Genomic DNA, 14,590 nt, shown 5'->3' with positions numbered 1-14,590 from the left:
TGAAGACATTAGGTCTACAGCTAATGGAGAAATATGAGCTATTCTGCAACATTATCTAAAAGATGGATTTCCCACTTCATCATAAATAAAATTACTCAGCTTTACACTGAGAGATGTATTATGCAAATGAATTTTTTATTATAAACTTTTCCCCCCAAAAAAACTTTCTAAAGTATACAATTTAGCACTTCAACAGTGGCTACTTAGTTAACAAGATTGTTCTGAAAAGTCAGGTTTTTACTCCAAACCCAAACAAAACAAGACCTGACATTATGCAGCTTTATTATCATTCCAACCCCTAGATAAAATAGATACTATCACAAGGAGATTAAATAAATACTCTTAGTTTTGCTACTCATTTGTACTGGATTAAGCTCCAGGTGTTTGAGTGTATTTCTTAAATCTTAGCTTCTAATTTATACAGAGACATTACCATGTATTTTCTTTTCACATTTCTATGGTGTAGTCCTCATTTTTTGAATAATACTTTGAGTTAAAGTGCTATAATCAATGTGCAATGCACATCTTGCTGCAATTGCCTTCCACCTTTGACTTGCTTTTCTCTTCAAAAAAACCGCCAAACCTAAAAAAATAGGTAACTTGAAAGGAAGAACTCTTATAGAACAAAAAAAGAAATTGCTTACAGGTAGATTTACTCCCTAACAAATACGAGTAAGCTTCTATCAATCACACTTACCTAGTAAATCTGCATTTAGTTAATTATGACATGAGTGTCAGGAGTCCTATATACTGTATTTCTAATTCTTCTTGGATGTGTCTGCAAAGTTCTTTGCTTAAAATTAAAGATCTTCTGACTTTGAATTTTTCATGAAGAAACCTTAACTGGATCCTAACACTGTTTTCATGAGTATGTGTCTTTCTGCCTTTAATGAAGAAAAAGGTATGAACTTCTTTTGAAACTTCCATCCCACATCAGTGCTCAGAATGAATATCACTATGAGTAACATCTACTACTAATAACTGCTAGACAGGCTAACATCTGTTTCAGCTTTTTGTAAAATATCTTTAATTAGAAGATAGAATCAGGAAAAAACCTGTATGATGTGATAACTGCATTACATTTTTTAGTATCATTTCTTCATTAAGATTGGAGCTACCTTAATTCTGAACCTAGAACGACTTTTCTAAAAAAGTATGTACCTAAAACATAATACTGTCCCTGAATCCATGTAATTTTTAAGATATATTGTCCACAGAGTTTATGCCAATACTTCAAAATAGGTGAAATGCTATCAGAGATAGGCCACTCTTCATTGTGACATTGCTGCAGAAAGGGGATTAATGGAGTAGAAAGAACGTTGCAAGCATTCTTTTGCAAAAATAAATCAGGTATCTATTCTGGTGTAGAGATGGGATGTTAGAGGCATGTTGAAGGCTGCTCTGCTATCACCAGTGTAGGACAAGAGTAGTACAATACATGTACACCTGAAATCTGCTGTAGCGTGTTTGTGTAAAGTAAATGTGCACATTTTGTAAAAAAAAAAAAAAGAAAAAATAAAGCAAACATGAAGAAAAACAAGCAGCATGATCGATTTTTTTGAGTTGTTAAACAAATACTTGTATTTCTTTAAATTAAACGTTTTTGCCAGCAAAATTATTTTTTTTAAAAAAGCTTAAATACATGTATCTTGACTCAGCATAGTTCTGATCTCAGCAGAGATCTTAGCACCGTCCTGAAGTAAATTTAATTTAGCCAAGCAGTGGTAATTTTCCAAAAATTCTGAAACTGCTTTCACGTGACAGACTTTTTTAAGACCCTATGCAACAGCATCTTTTGACAACAAAAAAGCCCCCTTCCAACAACTTTAAATTCTGGAATTGAATTTTCCGTAGGGGAAAAAGTTCTATGGCAAATTTTGTTACTTCAGTAAGCTCTCCCTCACAGAGTAACTCAAATACCCATAACAACATGAACCCTGAACAGTATTTATTACAAGACCTGTTAGGAATTATTTTGCAATCAAGTTCAAATACGTTCATGGAAAAATGCTGCACCCTTACCTTGACAGCCAGGTAAGCTAGCTTCTGTGACCTTTTTATTAACTCTTTTTTTTTTTTTCATAGCTTCCACATTCAGAAGTTTATTAGCTCGTCTGGCCCCAAGCATATTTGTGGCATTACAGAACTCAATGCAAAGGGAGCACAAAGTAAATACTCCAGAGTTGCCTCCTACATCTAGCTCACATTCAGTAGGCCCAAACCTAACTGGAACTAATTAGTTGAGCAAAACCTAGGCTGTGGTTCTATGGAGCAACCTGATGACTCTGCACTGGATTCTTCAGAGCTTCTCTCCAGCTTCTCAAAATGATGTGTTGAGAATGCACTGAGCAAGTTCAGTTTTGCACCATATGCTACCTGTTCAGTGCGTTCAGCTTCATAACTTTAAAAGCTGACTCAAGAAGTCTAGATGAGTTCTCATAGTTCTACATCTAACCCAGTACATCCTGATGAACCTGAACTGCATTGATCTGTGCCTGTGGCACAAATTAAGTCACATGTTTCAAAAGTGGGTATACATATGTATTTTAACACCAAGTCAGTTACTATTTAAGTAATTACAGCCAAATTATTTTGTATCACACAAAATGTACAAAACATATTAAGCACTGCAGAGCTATTAAAGGAAATTGTAATTTACAACAAAATAAGAATCAACATTTACTCTGCTCTTGAAATAATAGCAAATTAGTCAATGTCATTGTAAGCACAATGTATATGCAAATAGCAGCCAATACAGATATAATTATTTTAAATAGTCTTCCATAATTACATATTCATAAACTGATAGGACTTTTCCCACTCTCCATCATACTGAAGAACTGTGATTATTTTAAGAGAATATATCATACCCCAAATAAGTGTCAGTGATGTTCACAGGCTGTTTCTTTCCAAACTTCACCTTACAGTACAAATCGCTAGTTCTCTTGATCAAGAGGAGATAGAACAATAGGTTGGAATTTTAGATTTGATGATAGCCACAGTTGCCTGTTGATGAAAATAAAACAAATTTAAACAAAATAAGGAGCACTAGCACTACATATAAGAGTATTATTTTGGTCTCTCTCTATAAATTCTATAATTCACAACTTTTACTTAGTTATCTTTGTTATTATCAAACAGTAGAAAATTAAAAAGTTGTTAATATTTGCTGAGAAATTTACTGTCAAAAGGACTGAAAATAATGAACTGAAAAAATGGGGCATTGTCATAACTAATGATGGAGAGTAAAAATCCAAGAGAAGAGATCTGCAAACTCATACCTAAAACTGGGCATAAATATAGACATGAAATAATACAGATTTTTAAATAGAGGAGTGATATTCTGGAATGGACTTCCAATAAAAAAATCATATACATTATAACTCATTTAGAATAGAAATCATATAAATTCATTAGCTGGATTATATAATATTGCTTATAATCACAATTTAGGAGTATGTTTCTAGTTTTCTGCTTTATCTTATTACAGTATTTTTAAAAGACAAACAGAAAGACCTACTCGCAAAAGCAGTAAGACTACAAGAAATCAGGGGACAGACAGAAGAATTAGCGGTTAATAATTCACTGGATTAGTTATATTATCTAGACCTAAATTTTCAGAACATCAAGATGACACATAATTTTCCTTTTCTTGCCTCACTACATATAAATAAAAAACTCTCATGCTTCTTTATTTGTTGTGATGTTTTTCAAGTCTGTAATATGAACACTGCTACTGCCCTTAAATGAATATGAGTGCAAAAAAAACCCCAAAATGGTGTCTACTGATTATTTGGGTGCCTACTGATTAAGGCACACAAGCTCAGAACTGGTATACCTGTATTTATGGTCCCTACTCTTTAGGTTATAACTATTCTTTACCCAATGACCATTTAATATAATACATGCAAGTATTCATAGGGTCAGGAAAGCAAATATTTTTTCTTCTAGATGAATATCCAAGCCAATACTCTCTCAACAGAAAATGGCAACAGAATGTTCAGCAGAATACTCTGCCATCTATTACTTAAAGCATTTATTTGATTTATAGCAATTGCAGATCTAACCTCCAGGTTAACCTGGGTGGGCTGGAATGTGAGTATCTGATTTCCTCAGTAAGTGACCTAAGCACTAAGCTATTAGTGGGAATGGGCAGGCATCATCAATAACAGCAAAAAAGTATCCTTTAGCAAGGGTAAATCCTGTTGAGAAAAGTATTTAGGCTCAGAACAAGGAACACGAAGCCTGCATCCCAGGCATATTGAAGCAAGACAACTATTCAGCCTGAATCAGGTGTCAATACTCGAGAAGGGGACAGAAGCTATTTACCAGTTGACATCTGGTGAATTCCTGGATCACTCTTCATAGGTATCTAGCCTACCCTGTGCTCTGTACAAGAAGCTTACATGCTTTACTCAGTCTAAGCATCTACTTTCTAAGTGCTGCAATGCCTAACTTGGAGTAAGGACTTACATTAGGCTTCCTGGATCTTACCCTATGCAACTAACCCGTTTGTCACATCAGTTCAAACACTGGAAAAAAAATTTAGACTTTCTAGAAAAATGGAGAGTTTTCAAGAAAGAACAGCGAGTATCTCATTTAACCACTAAGTCTGCATAAGCTTCCCACCAAGGACGATAAAATGTTCCAAGCAAATATCAAGGGTAGGAATCCACATAGATGCACTCTTGCTCCCAAAAAGAGTTCTCCTGAATGGGGCTTGGTGCGCTGTGCTGTAATAGTCCAGCCGTGCAGCTTCTTATGTAGGTATACTGGAATATTTTACTGAAACATACTCCTGTATTTCCTGCTCAGAGATTAAAACAATGGAGAATACAAATGAAACGTGGGAAATAAAAAAAAATGGGAGACAACAAAACCTAACTGGCAGAATATGGATGGCCCAGAGTAGATTTAATGTCATTTCTATTACCACTCAATACATCAGACTAAACCAACTATTTTACTATGGACTGGAACACAACTCTGCTGATTGCCATAGTGCAAAATCCTGTGTTTTATGCAATATTAATAGTTGTGACATGTAAAAATAAGCAGTTTTCCAGAATGGTGTTCTTAATCTGAAAGCCAGAGATGGAAGTTGTTTTGGCAAAGTTGCATTCAAATGTGCAGATCACAGAATAATCATTTGGTCAACTCACCTTTCCACCATATTGCTCCAACTTTTGTAAAGCGACAGTAATTTTTTCTCTAAATTTCTTGTCCATTAATCTCCTTGAAAGCTATTGGAAAAGTAAAATAAAAAGGTTTGTTACACAAAATAGTACAATATATGCAAAGAGGCCAACATAATTCTATTTTATTACTTTATTTCACCTTGTCTTTGGAAAATTAAAGCCAAAAAGAAACATCACTTTATAGCTTGTAACTGATGTCAAAGTATGGAACTCAGTCAAGGCAAAAGGAATAAAATGTTAACGGATGAGAAACTTCAATTCAAAGAAAGCTCAACTGTTAGCCAAAAAAATACTTACCTTAATTTTTTTTCCTTTTATCAAACACATTTTAAAGAGATACCAACCTTAAAAAAAAAGTCATTCGTAAAGTGCTGTCCACATGAAAAGTTAACACATTTCACGTGCACTGAGAGACATTTATTATACTGGAAATACTTAAAAAAAACCCCTTACTGCAATTTTTCTGCATTGGATGTCTAAAAGGTCTGTTTATTTTGCTGTAAAAGTGCACTTTGGAAGGGGGCTAAACAAAACCATGAAAAGCCTGTCTGACAGAGGAAGGATGTCTACCGAAGGACTCAGTATAAAAACACTTTCCACAATCTGACTCTAAGTTTATTTAATGAAAAATTCCTTCTGCAGAATTCCGACCTGAAAGTGGGAATATTTGCTTATGTCAATTTATTGAAACTTCCACAGATTTTTTTAAAATATTCACACTTAAAACGCAAAACTCATTTTGCAATAAACATAAACTACCCTTCAAAACACAGCATCTATTTTACCTCAGGCTTGAAGCTGGATCTTTTATAAATAGCAGCGACAACACTTCCATTGTTCTGCAACACATTAACAATAGTTTTTGGACCTTGCTAGAACTTTATGTCACCTTATTATTAAAGAATGATGGCCTTACACAGAAGAATGAAGTAATGCTTTTCATGGAACTGCTGAGTCCTCCACTGTATCTGTGCAGATATTATAATAAACATCTCAACAAAAGTACCATAAAAATACAGATGATTTTTTACTACAGCATTAAAAACTTACATTTGTGAGTAGATGCTTAAGATGATCATTAAGAGATGGGCCAACAACAGCACTCAGTTGAACTAAAGCATCCAATCCCCTTCCAAATACTTCATCATCCAAATGGGCCTTCAGAAGGAGGAAAAAGAAAATCCTGTCATTAATATTCAGACAAATGCACAAGTTCTTCAAAACTGCAATCTCTACACTATGATTGTATATAGTATTTTTAAAAATTAAAACTACTGTGCAACTGCTAATTGTTATATTACAAGTTTAGAAATACAAGTACAATATGACTGAATATTAGTATCTAGAAGTAACATTTAAAAACAGAAGTATATTTTTAAAGTAGAAAACAAAAGTATCCACAAAATGTCAGTGAAACTCCTGCATTTCTTCTGAGACAAGGAAACTAATATTTTATTACTGAGGCAACAAAAAATTCGGCAGGCAAAACAGTTTATTACACAAACAATTTCAGTACTTCATAGCATATTAGAAAGAACCCTTCAAATGCGGGTATGTTGAAATTGGGAGACAACATTTTAGTTACAAATGTAATGAATTCAGGGTAATTTCTACGTAATTCATAACAATAATTGTCTTTGTGGAGAAACACAGGAGCCAATGACTTTCTGGCTCAATTAATTTAGTCCCCTGCCAACTACAGCTTTGTCACCTGCCAGCAATTATCAGGCTCTTATCTACTTCTAGGGTGCTTTGTCATCTTTATTACTCCCATGGGAAGGTTCTTCGATACCTGAGTTCTCTAATGGTTTAGTTATCTCACTCTTCTTTTAGCAGAGAAATTGATTCATGACAATTTATTTTGTTCTCGTACTAATACTGACCTTTATTTAAACAGGTTTTTTTTCCACTCTGACATTTGGGCCCTGAACATTGGGGTTTTTTTAACTGGAAGTCATTGACTGCTTGTGTAGTAGAAGGTTTAACAAGACTTTATACCAAAACAGTGCAACAATGAAAACTATCAGATTAATACAGTAATTGGAAGAACAGGCAAGAATATTTTTTCTAATTTTGTCATCCAAACTAAACCAAAGATACTGATAACACACAATTCTGATCTTCTATTACACCTCTGATCTGAGATCACAAAGAATTTTCAAACTTTCAGACATCTCTATAAAACCAGAACTGAAACACAGCTAGATTAAAGGACAGCATGTAGCTGAGCCAGAAAAGGGCTCTGAAAGATATGAAAATGATCCAAAAGAGATTACCTTTGAGGTCAATACTTTTATCTCACTTTTTTTTCTGAAGGAGTAGAAAAGTTAAAAACTTTTTAAAAATGAAGAATATGACCTCAAACATTTTAACTGTATTCTTCCCCTTTCTTCAGTGGCATATTCTGTTTTCTCTTTGTAGCATGTTTTGAATTTTTAAGTGTAACAGATGAGTATTTATTCTCACATCTCCATTTTCCTTCACCTCAATTATTTTTTTGCATGTTATTATGTGGATATATTAATACATATATTTATTTCTGCTTATATTCAGATCTTTAATAGAAATTTCCACAGAATTTGCCCATAGCCACTGTCATACAGCTATACAAGGAGTTGCCCATCTGAATTTACAGTTAAAGACATATTAGCTAATAAAACCAAGGCAAGGTTAAAATGAGGAAAAATAAACTATTCCCACACCCCCAAACCCCAAACCGAAAGCCCATGCAATAGATTTATCACATTAAAAATTTCTGTGTAGTCCTCACCAGCACAAGAAAAAAGAAAAAAAAAATATAATCAAACCCATTAAAATCTCTGCATGAAGAGTGAGACATACCAATGCAGCCTTTAACACTGGAACTAGACGAGGCAACAAAGGAATTGCTTTTTCAGTAGCACCTTCAACCATAAGCAATTCTTTAAAACCCTCCTTTGAAACAAACGTATAGGGATGTTTTGTCTCTCTTAGACCCTGTTGCAAATTTGAAACATATTTGCTTAATAGTGAGTCTTCTTTTTTAAAAAAAACCACATTAAAAAAGTTTCACATTGCAGCAAGATAATCTTTAGATCTTGTTACATCACTTCAAAACATAAAATACACTAACTCCACCATGTGGAGCCACTGAGTACAACTCTGCTCACAGAATATGATTATTAATTTTTCTTTTGGAACATCACTGAATATTAAAACTCACATTATGAATACTGCCAATTCAATCAATATTTGTTCTTCATTACCTTTAATCTAACTACCCAAGGTAATTCTTCAACAAGACCATGAACAAGAATAGGCTATATTTGTACATGGTTTTCATACCCTGAAGGAAAAAAAAATAGAAGGTGAACTATGGAAGGAAAGACACTCCCCACCACACACAATCCTCTGCAACACCAAAAATTTGTAGATGCTACAAATATGCACTTCTGGTGAAGACATGACTTGCAGAACTCAAAGATTTAAAGCCCTAGGGCTGAAGTCTTTTTTCTTTCCATAATAGGAGCTCTAAGGTACTTTAGGAATGTGGACAGCTTTGTTTAATCTTAAAAAAAAAAAAACCCACACCTCTAGAGTGTGCACTTTATTCCATCTACCACACTGGATTCAACATTTATTTACACTCCTGAAACGTATTTGGTGATAAAAGTCACAGATGATGCTGAGAAAACAGAAGCCTGAACATCACAGAATCACTAATGTTGGAAATGAGCTGTAAGATCATCAAGTCCAACCATCAACCAACACCACCATGCCCATTAAACCATGTCCCACGATGCCTCGTCCACACATTCCTTGAACACCTCCAGTGATGGTGACTCCATCACTTCCCTGGGCAGCTTATTCCAGTGTTTCACCAAATGTATAGTATTTCTTTTTCACCTATTCACGGGATCCTATTTCCACTGTATGAATTCAATCTATTGAGGAGAGCACTCTTACTTCAAAAAGTAAGCTTTATATAAAAAAAGAATCAAAACAATTTTGTTTACAAAAGAACATGCAAAGCCACAAATGGATTGAAGTATTTCATTCAACAGTTGGGAATCTGAGGTGCAGCCTTGTATTCAGCCAGTATCTCAAAGATTAAATAGCTCTACCTAGCTCTCCCAGAATGCTCTAATTAAAGAACCAGAAATGGTAATGGTCTTGTCCATCTTCATTCATACAAGAGCCTCACAAATGTTGTTTTCATATTCCCCTAGTAGATGACTCTAAGTTAGCTAGCTTATCTTGTTACAAAATGTCATTTGCAATTAGGAAATCCTGTATGCTTAACTTTGCAAGAAGATTGAGTTTACCTCTGCCAAGGTTACAAGAAGAGGATCAAAGGGAACAGTTTCAGGAAGGCATTCCCATTGCAGTCTGTGCTTTACTGAGCCATGCACTAACCTATATAAAGAATAAAGTTTTAACAAATTAACATATAGTAACATATACTTTATTGCTAGCACTACTAATTTTAGTTATATCACCAACTGGTTTGCAGTATTACTGTAACGTTATACAGACAATTTCAATACGTACTGCTCTCCTTACTGAAATGTACAATGGTATTTAACACTGCATTGTAATTCCCAAATATGGCAGTTTTCAAAATTCTGCTCCCAAACACATAGAAATCAGAAAATAAAAGTGATAAAAATTATAGGTGCCTCTCATACCAACACAGAAGATGCTCCCTTTGCAAAGTTATTTATTTCGATAAATATCAAAAAACATTTTCTTCAAATAACAATTGGTAAGGGAAATCAGTTGAAACTGAAAGAAAAATCATACTGGAATTCATCAGCTACTCCTAAGATACAGATAAAGGCTATGTATAAATGATTATTTTAAACATGGACATACATGTAATAATGATTACTTAAATTTTTGTTAAGTAATTCTGCATCCACTTGACAAAACACTAAAGTGCTTATTGTCTAGGCAAATATATAATAGACAAAAGTAACTTAAAATACCACAAACTATTACTTACACATAATTTTGTTAATATCTGATATTGCTGACAACTACAGAATTGGAATATTCAAGAAAATGTTGTCATACTACATACTTCAGACAAAAAAAAGACTGCAAGATGTCTAGTTACTAAAATGGCACTAATTTTATTATCTTTGATAGTAGGGAGAAGTAAACACCATTACATGAAGAAATCAACTTCTTTCCTGAAAGAGGCTTAGCAAACCGAATCTGCAAATACCTAGCTATTCTTTAAAAATGCAGCTTCAGTATTAACACACCATTAAAAAAGAAACAAAAGAAGACAATTTCAAAGACATGGAAAATTGCTTTGTGCTTTGAAAAGAGTTAAGTATCAGAAATCTTTTCAGAAATGAATGGAATCAAACAGTCCAGCCAAAGGATCAAACATGAATAGATGTATTTCAATCTGTGTAGTTTATCTAACCTTAATATAGGTAGTAAAAAAATAAACAAAACCAACACACCTGCACGGAATGCCACCTTTAGCGTATATAGCAGCAAATGCAGAAGGTAGTCTAGAATGAGCACCAAACTGTGAGGCCAAAAAAAAACCAAAAAAAAAGCATTATTTATTCATAACAGTAATGTTTGATAACTATTTTGAATATGTTAAAACTGCAGTTTACCAAAAAAGGAACTTAGTCATATGATTCTAAAACTAATCAAAAAAATAACTGCAGCTATGGGGTGGAAAACATATATCTGGTACATTTATCAGAAAACTGCTTTTCAGAATTGTCTGGCTGGAAAGTTGTAAAAATTAATAAATAATGTAGAATCAGTGCTCTCCTGATGGAATACCCTTATTTTTCTATTTTCTCTTGCAAATCTTAACACTGAAGTCTTACGGGTTCTCTCCTTAATAGATTAAGGACCTCTCACTTTCCTGATGCTCTTCTTGTTGTTATATTGGTAATATGCAGAAGGCAGATTTACTCCAGTTCCATACTGATATGAATACAGACAAAAGTACAAAGTGGCAAGATGTGGGAGAAACACTAAATGGTGTGCAAGATGGTATGAGGGCACTGGAAACCAGCAGGGAGTTTCATACTGGGTGGCAATCTAGGAAGGATCCACTGGAGAAGGAAACCAGGAGCTTCACAGGATGAAAGCCTGCACAAAGTTTTTTTTAATCATATACATGCTTCTTATGCATATGAACTTTGATATTATTTATTAGCATGATCGTTCACTGCTACTTCCCAGATTAAACATCTTATCACAAAACAAGTACCAGGAAATACCATGAAATCTTAATTTTTATCTTTCCAGCGTTTGAACCTACATTAACTTTGCTGAAATTGTGTACATGATTTGATGACTTCTTGGCTTAATTAAGTCATTGTACTACTTGCAAAAAGGTTTCAAGAAAAATAATGCCCACATGAAAGTATTCAGCCTCTGCTTATAGCAAACTAGTACCTCGCCAAAGTACTCCCACATTTAGTTTGTTTTCCAAAAAGTCTGTGACATTACTAATTGTTTGGCTGATATGGCCCAGTGGTGAGCTATAATTCACCCACTCAAAGCTAGTTCTCCAGGTGCAGGACTTCTGTGAAACAAACAACTCCCTTCACCAGTCTTCTCCTGAGAGCCCAAATTCTTCCCAAAGTATTACATATTTACAGTACTTGGGAGTTTCAAGTAATGCTCACTAGCAATTAATTTGCTAGATTTTATGAGGTCTAGATGATCTTCAAGATGCTACCTGATTCTTGGTTTCATTGCATAACTGAGATCAGTTCCTCTAAAGGAGCTGGTGCCAAAATTTATAACTATACCAAAAAAACCCCAACCCTTTTTAACTGTTACCTCTAAATCTATTTTTAGGGCAAAAGTATGCATAAAATAAAAAAGTTACCATCCAAGCCACAACTGTACTAAACCCCCTTTTTAAAAAAAGTAATAAACAGGCATTTGAGCTTAGAAATTAGGGAACGTAAGATTAATAACAGAAGCTTAGTTTAAATTTATGAAACAGGTCCAGAAGAAGCATGTCCTATATGTATTTCATAAAGTAAGGAAATTTCTTCCAATAAAAGATCTGTTTTAAACAAAAAAAGAAAACCCACCACCTATACATACCGGATCAATAGTTTTAGGGTTCAGCTTGTCACTAGGCTTTGGCCGTGGTTTAAGTGCAGGTTCTGGAGAACATGGCAAAGGAGAAGATGTCTTGCTTTTCCGTACTGCAGTCTTTGGTTTTATTTGGATGCCTGATGACATTTTTAGAACATTACTTCCTAGAATAGAAAAATATTAAAAACATAAAATAGTTTTCATTCCTACATGACAGAATATCAAGGGTTAGAATCCCAGGGCCCAAACACTGACATGAACAATCAATCAAGAAAATCTGAGTAAGTGTACTAGAAAAGAAATGTTTATTCTTAAATATCCTAAGCAGTGCACAGGATAATTTTGACAGTCTCATCATCCCATCTTTCAAATGCACACATCTCCTAATCCTGTGCTGCTCCTCTTTACTTCTGTACTTTGAGATCTGCAGCAAAAGTGAAATTAGCTACAGTCTGCCTTTAGAGCAGCCTACAGAAATCCGAGCAGCAATACAGTGCTCAGCAGAACAGCCCAGAGTGAAATAGGCTGGTTGGGTACAGTTACAGCAGAAGACAGTAACAATATGAGGAATGGCCAGGATGAAGGAATGAACACAAGAGAAAGTAGATTCAGAACACAAAATCCAAAGCAGAATCAAGAAGAGACGAGACAAGAAAAGAAATGTAAAGTAGCAAAGAAAGAACACAGAAAATTAATTCCAATTCCAGTAAGGAGAATGAAAGTATTTTGTTAAAAAGAATGCAAAAATAACTTTCTGTATACATCTTTAAATACTGATTTAGGTACAGATATCTTCTAAAGTTAATGCACCAGCTACACGTGTTATTATATATGTATGTATTTGCGTTAAAATGTCCCTAATAAAAATAATAGTCTACTGCCTATTTACCATACCAAGCCTGACACTATGATGAATAATATAAATTATTCCTAGGAAAAGACAGGTTTTCAAATGTTAATAAAATTATAAAGTGTGAAAATGCTAGTTTTGAATATTATTAATATTCAGTACTTTATGCTGTGGTATAGTCTGGATGGAGAAAACAATTTAGTAAATAAGAAATTACATTCCTTTAGTAAACAAGAAACAACACTATATAGAAATGAAAACAATAGGATGCCAGTTAAATAATACACATAAACAAACATTGCCACAAGGATGAGTAGGGTGCTTGCCATCCAGCCATCACCTTTCGCAAGTTGATGACACCTGTTTTTGTCAACAACATGATTAAATTCCAAATACTGAGATCAGGATGAACTAGAGAGACGAATTTTTTTTGCCACACTACTTCCACCCCCTCAGCTCTATAAGTCACCTGCCCTAATCTCTGCCAGAATCTCGTACATGCAGTCCTTGTTGTTTAGCTTGGTTCTTCTAATTCTTCCCTCCAGACAGAACTTCCAGTCAGGTACTTTTGTCATTATCTAAATTACTAAATCTTTAGGATTATTCCTGCTTCTAGTAAGAAGTTATAAGGCCCCAGCACTTGTGTAGATATGCTATGTCCTTCTGACTTACAGAAAGAATTTAATGTGGCACCCAAGTTTTACTGAATGATGAGAAACAACATACAGTAATGATTACCAAATTAGCTAAAATACAAATACAAAGCAAAACTAAAATTGAAAGTTTAAATCAATACTTCCTGACCGATGATTTAATCAGAACTAGTGATTCAAATCAGTTCACCTACTGTGTATCTTGGTTTCTCTTTCCTACTATTTTCAGAATGTGGCCTGTCTCCAGTGACAGTCTTTTTAAAAGAAGAACTAACTTACCGCAATTAGACAAAAGTCTCTTCAGAACACACAAAAACTGAAATGACACTTACGGGAACTATTCCGTTTGTAAAATGCAAATCATTAAAACCGGAATTCAAAGCCCTAAAAGACAAACAATAACATAGAAAATTTACTGATTTTGTAAGTGCCAGCTTATTATCACAAAACTTTAATCACATTAGAGTTAGAAAACACATTTCTAACAATCAGAAAAATAAGAATCAAAATGGGTTTATACTATAAAAACACCAGGTAAGTAAGTTCTTGACATTAGCATTATACATCACAAAATAGTGCTATCAGTGTCAACCTTTGAAATGTACAATTGCTCATAATGCGAACAGTCGTCTTGCTAGTAACAACATAAATATTTTTCTCAGAAAAGTATTCAGAATTAATTCAGATGTATTCAAACTCTTTTCCTCTTCCAAGAAGTAATCAAGATACATGCCAAGGACTTTACTAAGGTTTTAACCAGTGACAAAATCTACATGCATTTCAAAAGTCACTGCTTGTACCATCAGAGAAAGCAA

General features: G+C 34.1%; 1 protein-coding gene across 1 annotated transcript; it reads right to left on the bottom strand.

The window, feature by feature from the left end:
* Positions 1-2,939: 2,939 nt before the first annotated feature.
* PACRGL (parkin coregulated like) lies at positions 2,940-12,428 on the bottom strand. Its single transcript, XM_009818898.2, has 7 exons — positions 12,279-12,428; positions 10,655-10,722; positions 9,503-9,593; positions 8,040-8,174; positions 6,249-6,356; positions 5,163-5,243; positions 2,940-3,006 (listed from the first exon to the last, which is right to left on the bottom strand). The coding sequence occupies exons 1-7, from the start codon at positions 12,417-12,419 to the stop codon at positions 2,950-2,952; spliced, it is 681 nt and encodes a 226-aa protein (XP_009817200.2). The 5' UTR covers positions 12,420-12,428; the 3' UTR covers positions 2,940-2,949.
* Positions 12,429-14,590: the final 2,162 nt, after the last annotated feature.

Source organism: Gavia stellata, chromosome 5, assembly GCF_030936135.1.
Source record: "Gavia stellata isolate bGavSte3 chromosome 5, bGavSte3.hap2, whole genome shotgun sequence".
Classification (NCBI taxonomy): domain Eukaryota; kingdom Metazoa; phylum Chordata; class Aves; order Gaviiformes; family Gaviidae; genus Gavia; species Gavia stellata.
The sequence above is the reverse complement of the archived record's forward strand: the minus strand, read 5'-3'. Positions and strand labels throughout refer to the sequence as shown.